The 15,251-nt window shown below is 40.6% G+C and overlaps 1 protein-coding gene across 2 annotated transcripts in view; it reads left to right on the forward strand.

The window, feature by feature from the left end:
• Positions 1 to 15,251, forward strand: part of LOC133551448 (sialate:O-sulfotransferase 1-like) — a 146,175-nt gene that overhangs the window by 115,481 nt on the left and 15,443 nt on the right. For both annotated transcript variants that reach the window (XM_061898154.1, XM_061898155.1), the window contains one exon: positions 9,933 to 10,054. In XM_061898154.1, coding sequence (XP_061754138.1) covers positions 9,933 to 10,054 — 122 coding nt within the window. The remainder of the gene's footprint in view (positions 1 to 9,932; positions 10,055 to 15,251) is intronic.

The raw sequence follows: 15,251 nt of genomic DNA on the forward strand, positions 1-15,251 counted from the left end.
AATATTTTGTAAATGCTTTGTGCGTGTGTGTGTAGGCTGCCTAATGCATAATAATGGGAAATACGATCACGCATTGATAAAGATGTTAATAATGTAACTGTGGGGAGGCGTGGTTTGCGGACCTGCAGCAAAGCGGGGTGTGGCAGGACCGGCTTCGGAATTAGCGACAGGTGCGTAGATGACACACCTGAGAGTGTTTGTCTGATCACCTGTCGCTCTGTTAAAGGCAGCAGTCGGGAAGGAGAGGGAGGTTGTTGATGGTGGAGAACGAGCAAGAAACTTTAACATGGCTGAAAAGCACACATTATTGAAAAATAAATCATTGTTCACAAAGATGAACACTGCTGTCATGTCCGTCATTGGCAGTCCAAAGGACCCGGAGGAGCAAGACCTCCACAGTAACCTTTGATATTTCTACCTAAACAATGCTTTTAATCAGGGGTGTCAAACACACGGCCCGTGGGACGGGTCAGGACCCCGGACAGCTTTTATCCGGCCCGCGTGATGAGTTTGCCAAGTATTAAAATGTGCCGCATTTTCATTTAATGAAAGAAACTGCTGTTCTAAACGTTTCCACTGAATGTCACAACAGCAATTCTGTAAAGACTAGAAGGAGGTACAAAAAAAAACAGCTCCTCGCCCTCGGCCCAAATGAAACTTAAAACCTGCCGTTTTATGTCTCCCATTCTCCCCCATATTGTGTCTGTCATAAACGAGAAAACGTAGTTTTTACCTCCGTTTCTGGACATAACAAAGTATTTGATATTAAGAATAGTTTACATGTTGTGTTTTTTGTTCAATGACAGAAAGACTGTGACTTAAACTTTAATCCTGGCTTTGTAGATACACTGAGACCAAGTCTAAGCTCATTGTGTTTTTGAAACTGCACCAATTTTCTCAGACTTTTCAACAAACTTGAAGTGTGTTGTCCAGAGGATTATTTGTGATTATTTGTACGTTTTCAGAATGTGCTTGTTCTATTTTTGGCCAAAGTAAAACAAAGAAAACAATCTGGAGTTTTCTTTATTTTTAAGTTATCATGCCATGATTTTAACATGCGGCCCCTGAGCTAAAATTAGTTTGACACCCCTGCTTTTAATGATATGTACATTATGTTTTTTTTATTCGATTTGACAATATCTTAAAAACATTTGTTAATAAAGTGTAATATAGCTCGGTGATCAGTCTGCTAACAGTCAGTCAACATCAACACTTGTGAAATTGGAATCCTTTCATCAGTCACAGTTGACGTTATTAAAGGATGAATATTAGTTCAGCCCGTCTGTGTGGCATGGATGCAAATAATTTCAGGGATCCAAAACTTCAGGGACCTATTCATTTATTAAATGTTTCCTTTATATGAAATGCTGTCCCTAGGAACCCCTTGCACTCTTTGTTTTTGTTTACTTGTATTTATTTGTTATTTACTGTATTTTTTTAATAAACATGCTTTAGGCATATAAACAAAGTTGTGTGTTGGTGTTTGTAATACTATTCTAAATGTTTTAAACCCGTATGTCACTTTTACTGTGAATGAATACCGGCTCCAAATTTTGGGTATCAGCCTCGTACACTACTAATAATCGGTATTGGTATTTGCCCTGTAAAAACCATGTCGGTCGATCTTTAGAAAGAACCCACATTTACACACAGTACTAAAAAAGTCTGGAATGCTCCTTCAGTTGATTAGTTTTTTTTTCTGACTCTCAGCATTCCAGAGGATTTTTTAAAAGTAAGTGGATGTTAAATTGTTGACAAAGCAATTGAACAACAGCGAGCATCCATCCACTCGCGTCCTCAGGGCCACATTCAAACCCTTCAAAACTTGTTATCGTACAGTACCACCAAGCACAGTGAGGACACACACCTACTGCCTGAGGTGAAGTGTTCTGTTTAGCTTTGCACATAATTAATATGGATTCCCGGCTGCCTGCATGCACTTGAATACAACCATGTCCTTTATTAGATGAAATGTTTCTGTTTATGCGAGTAAAATGGTCACGCAGCCACTCCACTTCTTGTTTGACGGTCAATCTTCATGTTTCTATGGAAACAATATTGCGGTTTAGGTTATTATTATCTAGCAGACAGGATGTGTTTGCATACACAAGCAATAAGAACATTAAACAATTAACATTAATGATAATCCTTCACATAGTTTCTTTCCTTGCTAAGTTATCAATTAATGTCTTTTTGACGTTTTTCAGTTAATGGTGGTCCTCATTTTACAGCATTCCGTGGTTGTAAACACTACCATAAATGATTGCTACTGTACAAAAAGAAATAAAAGATAGAAACAGTAGTACATTGTGTGTGGTGGAAAAATATGTATGTGTAGTAATCCGCAGTATTTTGTTGTACTTTAGTAAAGTCATTTACAAAAGGTAAACATGGTAAGCTGAGGCGTGAGGCCAATCGTAAATTATATCCATCCATTTCCTACCGCTTATTCCCTTTGGGGTCGAGGGGGGCGCTGGTGCCTATCTCAGCTACAATCGGGCGGAAGGCGGAGTATACCGTGGACAAGTCGCCACCTCATCACAGGGCCAACACAGATAGACAGACAACATTCACACTCACATTCACACACTAGGGCCGATTTAGTGTTGCCAATCAACCTATCCCCAGGTGCATGTCTTTGGAGGTGGGAGGAAGCCGGAGTACCCGGAGGGAACCCACTCATTCACGGGGAGGACATGCAAACTCCACACAGAAAGATGCCGAGCCCGGGATTGAACCCCAGACTACTCAGGACCTTCGTATTGTGAGGCAGACGCACTAACCCCTCTCCCACCGTGAAGCCCACCAATCGTAAAGTACAAAATACATTTAAAAAAGTATATGTCGAGTGTGCAATACAACGGTGCTGCTTTTGTTTTGAAAAACGTTATTTGTATTACTTCCGTGTGCACGTATGCGCGTGTGTGATTGTGAGTGAACGTGAACAGCCGCAATCACAAATTACAAAAGACATTTTAAAAAACATCTATATCTTGCGTGCAATACAACTGTGCGCTTTTATTTTGAAAATTGTTATTTATGGGCGTATGTCCCTGTGTAACCTGTGAGTGAAGGTGCACAGCGACAAGTGATGCCCGGTTACGCCCGAGTTCTCAGCTCACTCTAAACAAAGAAAAGTTGATTATGAATGCCGTGTGTTAAACAAGTTATGGACTGCCAAGTATTTCTTTACAGAAATTAAAGGTAAAGTCGTGTGCTTGATTTGTGGTACACAGGTTGCTGTCTTTAAAGAATATCATTTGAATCGCCACTACATGAAGAAGCAGGACGAAAAATACCAGAATCTGTCTAATGAAGAGCGCGCAAGGGAGGCTGATGCGTTGATGGTAAAACGACAAACCCAAAAAGGACTTTTTGCTAAATTTTACACCCCCAGATATGCAGCCGTCAGGACAAGTTTCGTAATTTCTCACAAAATTGCCAGAAAAAATAAGGCGTTTTCTAACAGAGAGTTTATTATGGAGTGCTTATTGGACTCCATTGCGCTGATATGCCCGAAGAAGAGGGGCGCATTTGAGAACGTGTCACTCTCCCCATGCATTGTAAAGAGGCAGGTTGAAGCCATTGCTGGAAACTTGGAGCTTCAGCTGAAACATAGAACGGCCGACTTTAACTGTTTTTCACTGGCTTTGGATGAGTGCTGTGATTTACGTGACACTGCCAGCTGCTAGTCTTATGTGGGATAACTGCAGACAAATCACGGAGGAGCTGGCAGCCATGCAGTCAATTAAAAGGGACAAACACAGGTAATGACTTGTTCACAGAGGTAAATGCTTTTTAGGACTGAAATGGGAGAAGCTGGCAGGTGTGACAAAAGATGGTTGTCCAAATCTGATGGGGGAAAATGTTTTAAAGAGGATGGAGGATAAAGTGACCCTGCAAAAAGTCAGTGTACAAAAACAAGGGGAAAAAAGTACAAAGATGAGGGGTATTTGATTTGATTTAAGCAAAATTATCTGCCAATAGAACAAGAACATTTGGCTTGTCAAGACTTTCCAAAACAAGTAAAATTAGCTAACCTCGATTAACCCAAAAATACCTAAAAATAAGTCCCGGAATGCCCAAAATGTCCATAACACACCCAGCCGAGGCCCACGGGGAGGGAGGGTAAAAGTTGGAAAAGTCGGCAAAAGTCCCAAAAAAGTTCAATATACCTACCCAGGTTCGAGTCCCACAAGTCCCGCTGCCGGTCGGGATGCCCAAAGTGTCCAAAACGCACCCAGCAAAGTCCCACGGGAGAGGGGGAAAAAAATGAGAAAAGTCAATAAAATGTTCAAAAATCCATGTGGGACTCGAACCTGGGTAGATATTTTGAACATTTTTGGGACTTTTGCCGACTTTTCCTGCTTTTATCCCCCCTCCCCGTGGGCCTCGGCTGGGTATGTTATGGACATTTTAGGCATCATGGGACATGCACGGCCGGCGGCGGGTCTTGTGGGACTCGAACGTGGGTCGGTATTTTGAACATTTTTTGGACTTTGCCGGCTTTTCTCCCCCACTTCCCGTGGGATTTTGCCGGGTGTGTTTTGGACATTTTTTGCATCCCAGGACCACTGCGGTAGGCGGTGGGACTCATGGGACTGGAACCCGGGGAGGTATTTTGGACCATTGCCTTCTTGTGCACCATTGCTGGGTGTGTTCAGGACATTTGGACAAAAATAGTTTCAAGCATGTTTTACTCAATATAGGTAATCAAATCTCAGCTATAAGCTGTAATATCTTACTGAGATCATTTAGGAACAAAACACTTAAAACAAGTAAAACACTCTTACATAAAATTTGCTTAGTGTCTGATCTTATCAGACAGAAAATAATCAAATATCACCCTTATTTGAGATATTCATCTTACTTAGGTTTCACTTTTTGCTGTGCAGAAATGAACTCTCTGCAGAAATTCACATTTTTGCATTGTATATTGTATATGTTATATTTCAGAACATGGTATACCTTTTTAACATGATTTTTAACATTTAATGTCAGATCCAGTATTACGCCTAGGTATTTACTTTCCCCAGCATTATTAATCGTGTAACTATTCACATAAATGTCCGGGAGAACACTTTGATTGGGTTTGTTTGAAAAATACATTGTGAAAGTTTTATCTGTGTTCAGCGTGTAAGGCAGGACTCGTTCAGCCACTCAGTTGCTTTCATCGTTGTCTCGGATAGCTTAGCTGCAACCAGATTTGCATCAGGACCGTGAGTAAAGAAGACTGTGTTGTCAGCATACTTTAAGATCTCCACATCCTCATAGATGGAAAATAGGTCTTGAGGTACCCCTGTGGTAGAGGAAAAGTGCGGCAAAGTTTTGTCATTTATTCTTACGCACTGGGAGCGATCTGCAAGGTAAGATTGAAATCACCTGACAGTGTTTGTGGAGAGATTGAAATTCTGTATTTTTTCCAGCAACACTGAGTGATTCACTGTAACTGTAACATATTTCCATCATCAAAATGCTCAATTAGCTGTTCGGCAACACATTTTTTCAATAATCTTAGAAACAACAGGAAGTGTACTGATTGGTCTATAGTTCTTTAAGTCCTTTTAGTTTCCGGATTTGAAAATGTGTGTTATAATTGCAGTTTTGAAGGAGCATGGGAATACACATTCTTTTAACGACTTGTTAATTATGCAAGGTATTGGTTGTCATGTTCTGTGGTCACGTTGTGTTTATTAAAGTTCTGTTTGTGTTTTGGACTCTTTGTGCACTCTTGTTTGTTTTCTCACCATGACGACCAATTAGTTCACCTGATTCATTTGGACTCACGCACCTAATTTATTTAGGACTCACGCACCTGTGTTAATCCTGTCACCATTATTTAAGCCTGTAGTTGCCAGGTAGTCGGCCTGGCGTCATTGTACTCTATACTCTACACTCTTGATGCACTCCTGATACCCCTGACATTATTTATACTCTAGTCTTTATGAGACTCTTTTTATGCTCATTCCCTGTGAAACCGCTTCTGTTAGGACATGATCTCGAGAAATTAATTCACACCTTTATCTCAAATCGTTTGGACTACTGCAATGCCCTGTATGTAGGCATTAGCCAGGCCTCCCTCGCCTGCCTGCAGCTCGTGCAGAACCCTGCTGCTCGTCTGCTAACACAGACCCGCAGACATGAGCACATCACCCCTATATTAGCATCCCTTCACTAGCTGCCTGTGCGTTATTGAATCAATTTTAAACTCCTTCTATTTGTTTTTAAATGTCTAAACAACCTCGCGCCAACATACCTCTCCGACCTCCTTCAGCCTTACTGCCCCACTCGATCCCTAAGATCAGCCGATCAGCTGCTACTGACGGTCCCTGACACAAGGCTGAAGCTTAGAGGTGACAGAGCTTTCGCTGCTGCTGCTGCTCCCAAGCTCTGGAACGACCTACCTCTGAGTGTTAGACAAGCCTCCTCTCTTCCTGTTTTTAAATCTCTCTTAAAAACACACTTGTATTCCTTGGCTTTTAACACTAAGTGATATCCATCCTGCAATGCCGCCCCATTATACACCTGCTGTGAACCTGTTTTTATGTTTTATTTATTTATTTTTTATCATGTTCTGTTTGTGTTGTGTTGTTTGCTCGGTCCTCGTATTATCTTTTAACCTGTGCATTGTACAGCACTTTGGCTACACTTGTGGTAAATTTTAAATGTGCTTTATAAATAAAGTGGATTTGATTTGATTTGATTTGTTCCATGTTCGTTTTTTCACGTCACAGTAAGTGTTTTCGTTTTTATGTCCATAGTTCTGCCTTTGTGCTAGTTTTTGTTTTCTCAGCCAAGTTTATTCTCCGCCTTGTGCTTGCCTTTTGTTTGTTCCTTTTTGAGTAAAATTAAATCATGCCTTTCCCTTCACGTCGTGTCCAGTCAAGTCGTTTTGCACCCCGGGAGAACATTCATTGCAGCGAGCTGCGAAAGCCTCGCAGTAAGCTGCTCTAAAGTCCAAGTCTCGACATTGGTCTTGCAAAAACCTCTTTGTTTTTCGTTAGTAAAAGTGGATCAAGTCCCCATGGGTCTTTAGCTTTTGAGTTTGAGTGAGAGGATAATTTTATTGACCTTGCCTTCACTCACACGTTCCATATTCATCAGAGTGAGTTGTTGTCCTCCTGTGAGACCACAGGCTATAGTCCCAGCAGAGTCAGCAAAAGATGTTGATGCAGTGTTCGAATGTTTACTCAGTTCCAAGATTGAGGTTACAAATGAGTTGTTGAAAAAAGTTAGAAACCATTAGGCTATCCTTTACAGTGGCTTGTGTACTAGGTATGAGTGTTCTGTTGTTGCAGGAGTTTATGTCAAGTTCAACTGGATCAAAACTATTCCAACATTTAGCACTACAGAATAATGTCTTCCTCAGCAGGTTAATGCTTTGTCTTTTAAACATGCATCAATTTAAAAAAAAAAATCACTATCTTAGATTTATTGTACAGTGTGATTGTTTGAAGCAAAGAAATATAATCGTGATGGCCGTCCCGGACAGGGAGACATCCTCTCATGTCTTTGTGGTCATGTTTTGTTGGGTTATATTCTGTTGTTTTTTGGACTATTTGTGCACTCTTGTTTTGTCACCATGACAACCATTAGTTTCACCTATCATGTGTTTGGACTCACGCTCCTACCACTAATCATGTCTGTATTATTTAAGCTTGTAGTTGCCAGGCAGTCGGCATGGCGTCATTCTCAACATTCCGGTTAAGACTATTCTCAATACTCTGATTTTGCTGTTCATGCCCTGCCAAGTAAGTTTTGTTTCTTGTCCATAGTTTCTGCCCATGTGTAAGTTTTGTTTTCAAGCCACAGTTAGTGAGTTTTTTTTAGTTCAAGTTTCATGTCCTCAGTTTTGCCTCCGCTGTGAGCGCCATTTGTTTGGTACTTTTTGAGTAAAAAAATTAAATATGTCTTTACCTTCATGCCACGATCGGTCCAGTTCCTTTTCATTCCGGGAAAACAAACCACACCATAGTCCACGTTACGACACATCCCATCACCGCACTGCTCTTCTCAAAATGTCTATCCTCTCTTCCGCTCCAAGAGCAGATATCCCCTTCTTAGGATCCTTCCCACCTTTGAGTTGTTTAAATGTGGTTTCCATGGCAACGTGTCCTGTGTTGGCCCATTTCACTTGTGTCATGGGCTGTGTATGATTTTAAGACTGACCATTAACACTTACCTGTCACACCTGGATCATGTTTTGTTTTGTCATGTTATGTTTTGATTTTGGACATTCAGTCACGTTTTGCACTTCCTGGTTTTGTTTGTTACCGTAGCTACTCATTAGTTTCCCCTAGTCACGCCCCGATCATCAGCCTCTCACACCTGTTTTTCATTACCACTGCTACTATTTAAGGATTTTACTTTATGTCCATCAGTCTGGGATCTTCACACTCGCACACACGCTACCCATGCTGCACCTTCTTCACGCCTTCGTTTATCTGCTTCATGCCTTGCTGTTCATTTTGATCCACATAAGTTTTGTATTTATGCCACAGTGCACTCTTTTGTTTCATGTCTTTAGTCTTGCCATCGTGCTGTTTAAGTTTATAGTTAAATTGTCTTTCATGCCATTGAGCAAGTGTTTTTGTTTTCCCTGTTTTGTGTATATTATATAATTGAAACATGTACTCACGTCCACGCCTCGGTCGTGCTGATTCTCATCTGCGTCGAGGAAAACATTCCATGTCCCAGCCCAGTTTTGACATTACCCTGTGTTACACTATGATACTGACATAATAGCTAAAATGCAGAAATATGATGGGAAAGGGAATATATTCATTCCATCAGATGTGTGTGTCTGCTAGCAGTATGGGTAGTTAATATTAAAAAAATTATACATTCCTCCAGTAACTTTCCCCTCCTAGCTCTTCGATCTCGCCGCTTTTTGGCAACAAACGCATTCTAACTAAGGAAAGGTAAAAGTGATCATTTAACTCATTATTTATATGTATTAGATCTGCAGCTATCAATTATTTTAGTAATGGGTTGTACTTGTATAGCGCTTTTCTACCTTCAAGGTACTCAAAGCGCTTTGACACTACTTCCTCATTTACACACACATTCACACACTGATGGAGGGAGCTGCCATGCAAGGCGCTAACCAGCACCTATCAGGAGCAAGGGTGAAGTGTCTTGCTCAGGATACAACGGACGTGACGAGGTTGGTACTAAGTGGGAATTGAACCAGGGACCCTCGGGTTGCACATGGCCACTCTTTCACTGCGCCACGCCGAGTAACCTATAGTTAGTTTGTTGGAGTCATCAGTAATAAGATAAAAAATAAACACTTCTTAACCTCAATGTATATTTTAGTCAAAGTATTTAAAATAAACAATATTTTTTTCTGCTTGCAGTAACCTTTCATATTTTTCTAATAAATGCTCACCGTCAATATTGAAATGTCACTTTTAACACATGCGCATTAATAGAAATAATTCAAACCCCACTGTTATCAATTTTTATTGAATCATTCATACGACGCAACAAACTATACATGTTTTTAATCAAATTAATCAATTTAATGTGTTCTTCATTGCAGCACTATTAAATATTTTACATTGTTTTATGCATGTAAAACTACAATTACCCTCTATAAAATGTGTTTTTCTTCATATTTTTGGTGTCTCGAACATATTAATTGTATTTACATGACTTTTTTATGGGAGAAATTGCTTTTATTTTTGTATATCTCTGTTTGCTTCTGAATTTTTGGAACAGATTACTAACAAAAACTGCCACTGTAGCAGTATTTGCTGTAAATGAATACGATGAAGTGGGTAACATAAAACCTTGTTTGAAGCGTTATAGCAAAGTACATCAGACAATGCGTGCAAATATATAAGTGTTGTAATCCTATTCAGGTATCATCAGTTTTTCCTGAAATTGTTTAATCACATTCGTGTTTTATTTTCTTCTTTCGTCAACAGTCAGAAACGTTCACCAGCGAGGTTGCTTCAAGTTGATGAACGACACCATCAACACCTTCCCAATTCATGCCCTTCAAGCAAACCTGACTGCACAGTCCTGCATCGAGACATGCACAGACAAGGTTCGAATTCTTTGTCCTAATATAACAAACACGAAGTAACTGTCTAAACTGGGGAAGTAATGGGACATGTATTCAGATTTTTCAGTATGGGGGTTATTGGTTTTAGTCCTGTGGCATGACTAATACAATCAAATGCAACACAAAACATAGATACATTTAACAAAAAAATTAGAATGTGGAATTGCGGAAAAGCTGATACAGGTATGTAATATTAAGTAGTGATGTTCTGATACAACAAATTATGAAGTTAAGTGGCCTCAATTTATGAAGTTGACGTCATGACTCAGTAAGTTGAATGATTTGGACACGTTTGTCACTGGTTATTTTCTAATAATCTTCTGACTTTGTATGTGTAAGTAAGTTATTTGATAATTGCTTATTGACAAATTTGCTGTTTTAGACAATATTGTTCAATCCACTACTTTATTCATTGATGATATCGGACTGATATTATTAGCGCCAATTAATAACACAAAGTTTTGTATATCATTGTATAGTCTAATGATGTATTAGCCTTTAAAAAATATACACTGAACTGAACTTTTGTTTTTGCTCTCATTTTTCATAAAATGAATTCAAGGATCTGAAACCTTTACTTAGTACACAAAAAAACGATTCTTCTCAAATATTGATCACAAATCTGTCTAAGTCTGTGTTAGTGAGCATGTCTTCTTTGCCAATTTAATCTTTACCACCTCACAGATGTGGTATATCAAGATGCTGATTAAACAGCATGTTTACTGCACAGGTGTGCCTTCGGCGTCCCACAATAAAAGGCCACTCTGAAATGTGCAGTTTTATCACACAGCACAATGCCAGAGATGTTGCATGTTTCGCAAGTGGATGCAGTTAGCATGCTGACTGCAGGAATGTCCACCAGAGCTGTTGCCCATGTATTGCATGTTCCTCTCTCTACCATAAGCCAGCTCCAAAGGTGTTTCAGAGAATTTGGCAGTGCATTTAACCGTTCTCACAACCACAGACCTCGTGTAACCACACCAGCCCAAGACCTCCATATCCAGCAGGTGCACCTCCATGATCGTCTGAGATCAGCCACCCAGACAGCTGCTGCAACAATTGATTTGCATAATCAAATAATTTCTGCAGAAAGTGTGACAAACCGTCTCGGGGAAGCTCATCTGCATGCTCGTAGTCCTCATCGACCTGACTGCAGTGTGTCGTTGTAACTGACTTGAGTGGGCAAATGCTAACATTTGGTGGTGTCTGGCACGTTGGAGAGGTGTTCTCTTCACGGATGAATCTCGGTTTTCACTGTTCACGGCAGATGGCAGACAGCATGTGTGGCGTCGTGTGGGAGGGCGATTTGCTGATGTCAACGTTGTGAATCGAGTGGCCCATGGTGGGGGTGGGGTTATGGTATGGGCAACCCAGTGGATTTTATTGATGGTATTTTCAATGTACAGAGATACCATGATGAGATCCTGAGGCCCATTGTTGTGTCATTCACCCCGAGACCATCACCTCATGTTGCAACATGACAATGCGCGGCCCTATGTTCGAAGAATCTTTACACAATTCCTGGAAGCTGAAAACATCCCAGTTCTTGTACGGCCAGCATTCTTTCACCCATTGAGCATGTTTGAGATGCAGTGGATCAGCGTATACGACGTGGTCCAGTTCCTGACAATATCCAGCAACTTCACACAGCCATTGAAGAGGAGTGGACCAATATTCCACAGTCCACAACCAACAACCTGATCAACTCTCTGTGAAGGAGATGTGTTGCACTGTGTGAGGCAAATGTTGGTCACAACAGATACTGACAGCTTTTATGACCTCCACAGACCCCCAATAAAGCAAAACTGCACATTTCAGAGTGACCTTTTATTGTGGGCAGCCTAAGGCACACCTGTGCAATAATCTTGCTGTTTCATCAGCATCTTGATATGCCACACCTTGTGAGGTGGGATGGATTATCCTAGCAAATAAGAAATGCTCACTAACACAGATTTAGACAACATTTGAGAATAATTGGTATTTTGTGTATATGGTAAAAGTTTTAGATCTTTGAGTTCAACTCATGAAAATGAGAGCAAAAACAAAAGTGTTGCGTTTATATTTTTGTTCTGTGTACCCTTGATTACTGCGCAGGCCCAGCATTCCAGATGTTCCAGAATTTTAATTGATACGTTCTGGGCCGCCCAAAACAGCTCAACTTTAACATGCCTTTAAAAAAACAAAACAAAGACTATTACAATGCGGGCCAATGTGGATCAAATATTATTTTTTCCAAATACTTTTTTTTTCCATTGACTGTTTAGTTTACGAGTAAAATGTGATCTTTATCAGACCAGTATAAACGCGTGTAGTGAATCTTAGTCTGTGTTGTGTATTTTTTAAAATAAAAGATACTTCACCATGTCGTCGTTTCACTATTTATTGGTAACCTGTGTTGGAAACACAAAACACACACACAGGTCTCAGCTTTCTGGGGGACTGATTACTGCACCTTCTAACTCAAAAATCCGAAGGAAGAGGAAGTAAACAACCGAAAAAACAGCAAAGACACTTCCCGCACCAGACAGCCAGTTCTTCAAAAATAACTGCGATACTTCAAAATAAAATATAACACCCTGTTTAGTTCATAATTCTGGCAACAACATCACACTATTACACGCGCACAGGATACCATGTGGCCTCGACATCACTTGCATGCCAAGTTCGATAAAGTGGAAACAGAGGAAGTGCCATCCATCCATCCATCCATCCATCCATCTTCTTCCGCTTATCCGAGGTCGGGTCGCGGGGGCAGCAGCCTAAGCAGGGAAGCCCAGACTTCCCTTTCCCCAGCCACTTCGTCTAGCTCTTCCCGGGGGATCCCGAGGCGTTCCCAGGCCAGCCGGGAGACATAGGAACAGAGGAAGTGGATTCTGTAAATGAACAAGGAAGTCGCTGCTACACAAGAAAACATGGAGGCCACAGATTAGTGTGTTAGTGGGGCTGTGCCGTGACTGTTGGGTTGGAGGAAGTAGGGAGACGATAGAAAACAACTGCAGGAGGAGGAAAAATATCATTTCAAAAAGGAAAGTGATCGTGCTGCACACACGAATGACATAGCTTGACCAAAGATGACGTAAAAGTCGCAAACAGGTTGCATTGCCATTTGCAATGCAGTCACATTTGAAAAACCAGATTTCAAACAGATTCGGACTCCCTCCTGATGTGGCCCAAATCGGATGCAAAAATATCGGATTTGAAGCCTTTTGGCAAAAAAATATCCCACCGAGCCAAAGTCTCACATGAGATCAATTGAATGCAAAACAATACAAAAGAATGCAGTACAAACAACTACAGTAGTTTTAAGAAGTAATGTAATAATAATGTACATCTTATACCTTGGAAAGTGGACTTGTACGGTATCTCCTTCCAGCTGCTTCTCCGTCAAACACACCATCAGCAGCTGCTCAGTTTTTTGATGGATACATGTCCACCGTTTGGATATTTTTTTTTAATTCTTGGCTGGCTTTATTAATTCTGTTTCAGTATGGTGCAGACTAGCATTGATGCGCTCAAACTGTTTTGCTAAGTTAGATAGCTACACACTCGGGCATGTTTTTGATGATTTCTTACTTTAATTCAATGAATATCATCCTTTTTCTTCTTCTCAGCACTGTCCTTCACACTCACTTTATTCCTTCCAGTGCATGGAAAAACAAAGTTATGTCCATCTTTAGCGATAATATATTTAGCATAACAAGGACAGCTCCTAGCCTGAAAAACGTGTGTGCTTTTTCAGACCAATACCAGTACAGATCACTTCCGCCTTTTCAAGACCAATACCATATTTAATATCTATTACAGTATTCTCTCAATCTAATTTAAAGGCCTACTGAAATGAGATTTTCTTATTTAAACTGGGATAGCAGGTCCATTCTATGTGTCATACTTGATCATTTTGCGATATTGCCATATTTTTGCCAAATGATTTAGTAGAGAACATCCACGATAAAGTTCGCAACTGGAGAAAAGCCCCGCCTCTACCGGAAGTCACAGACGATGACGTCACATGTTGATGGCTCCTCATATATTCACATTGATTTTAATGGGAGCCTCCAACAAAAACAGCTATTCAGAATGAGAAAACGACAATTTCCCCATTAATTTGAGCGAGGATGAAAGATTTGTGTTTGAGGATATTGATAGCGACGGACTAGAAAAAAAGTTTTTAAAAAAAGTTTAAAAATAAAAAAACGCGATTGCAATCGCGTTGCATTGAGACGGATTCATATGTTTTTAGAGACATCCATCCATCCATTTCCTACCGCTTATTCCCTTTTTGGGGTCGCGGGGGGCGCATTTACTAGGATAATTCCGGGAAATCCCTTATCTTTCTATTGTGTTGTTAGTGTTTTAGTGAGTTTAACAGTACCTGATAGTCGGAAGTGTACGTCCACGGCCGGGTGTTGACGCGCAGTGTCTCAGGGAAGTCGACGGCAGCTGTACGGGAGGCACAAGCTCAGCTGATATCCGGTAAGAGGCGACTTTTTAACCACAATTTTCTCACCGAAACCTGTTGGTTGACATGTAGTCGGGATCCATGTCCGCTGTGATCCATACTAAAGTTTCAACTCCGTGAATTTTAAACAAGGAATCCCCGTGTGTTTGTGTGGCTAAAGGCTAAAGCTTCCCAACTCCGTCTTTCTACTTTGACTTCTCCAATATTAATTTAACAAATTGCAAAAGATTCAGCAACACAGATGTCCAAAATACTGTGTAATTATGCCGTTAAAGCAGACGACTTTAAGCTGTGTGTGTGTGCAGCGCTCATATTCATAACAGCCTGTGACATCACGCGTACACATCATCATTACGCGACGTTTTCAAGAAAAAAGTCCCGGGAAATTTAAAATTGCAATTTAGTAAACTAAACTATTGGCATGTGTTGCAATGTTAATATTTCATCATTGATATATAAACTATCAGACTGCGTGGTGGGTAGTAGTGGGTTTCAGTAGGCCTTTAACTGTAGTTGGTGCACACCTTTCTTTTCGGCCGTGGTTTTGGCAGAGCTTCTTTATTTGCAGCAGGCATCCTTGTAGGCCTTCAAAACACCACTGTAGCAATGCTAGCGTTTCACGTGACTGGTAAGGTTAGATGGGATGTCTTTGACTCTTCTCGAGGAACGTTTGCAGCAAATTCAGTGCAAATAGTAGGCGAAACGTCTTCCTCTGAAACA

This window comes from Nerophis ophidion, linkage group LG04, assembly GCF_033978795.1.
Source record: "Nerophis ophidion isolate RoL-2023_Sa linkage group LG04, RoL_Noph_v1.0, whole genome shotgun sequence".
Lineage (NCBI taxonomy): Eukaryota > Metazoa > Chordata > Actinopteri > Syngnathiformes > Syngnathidae > Nerophis > Nerophis ophidion.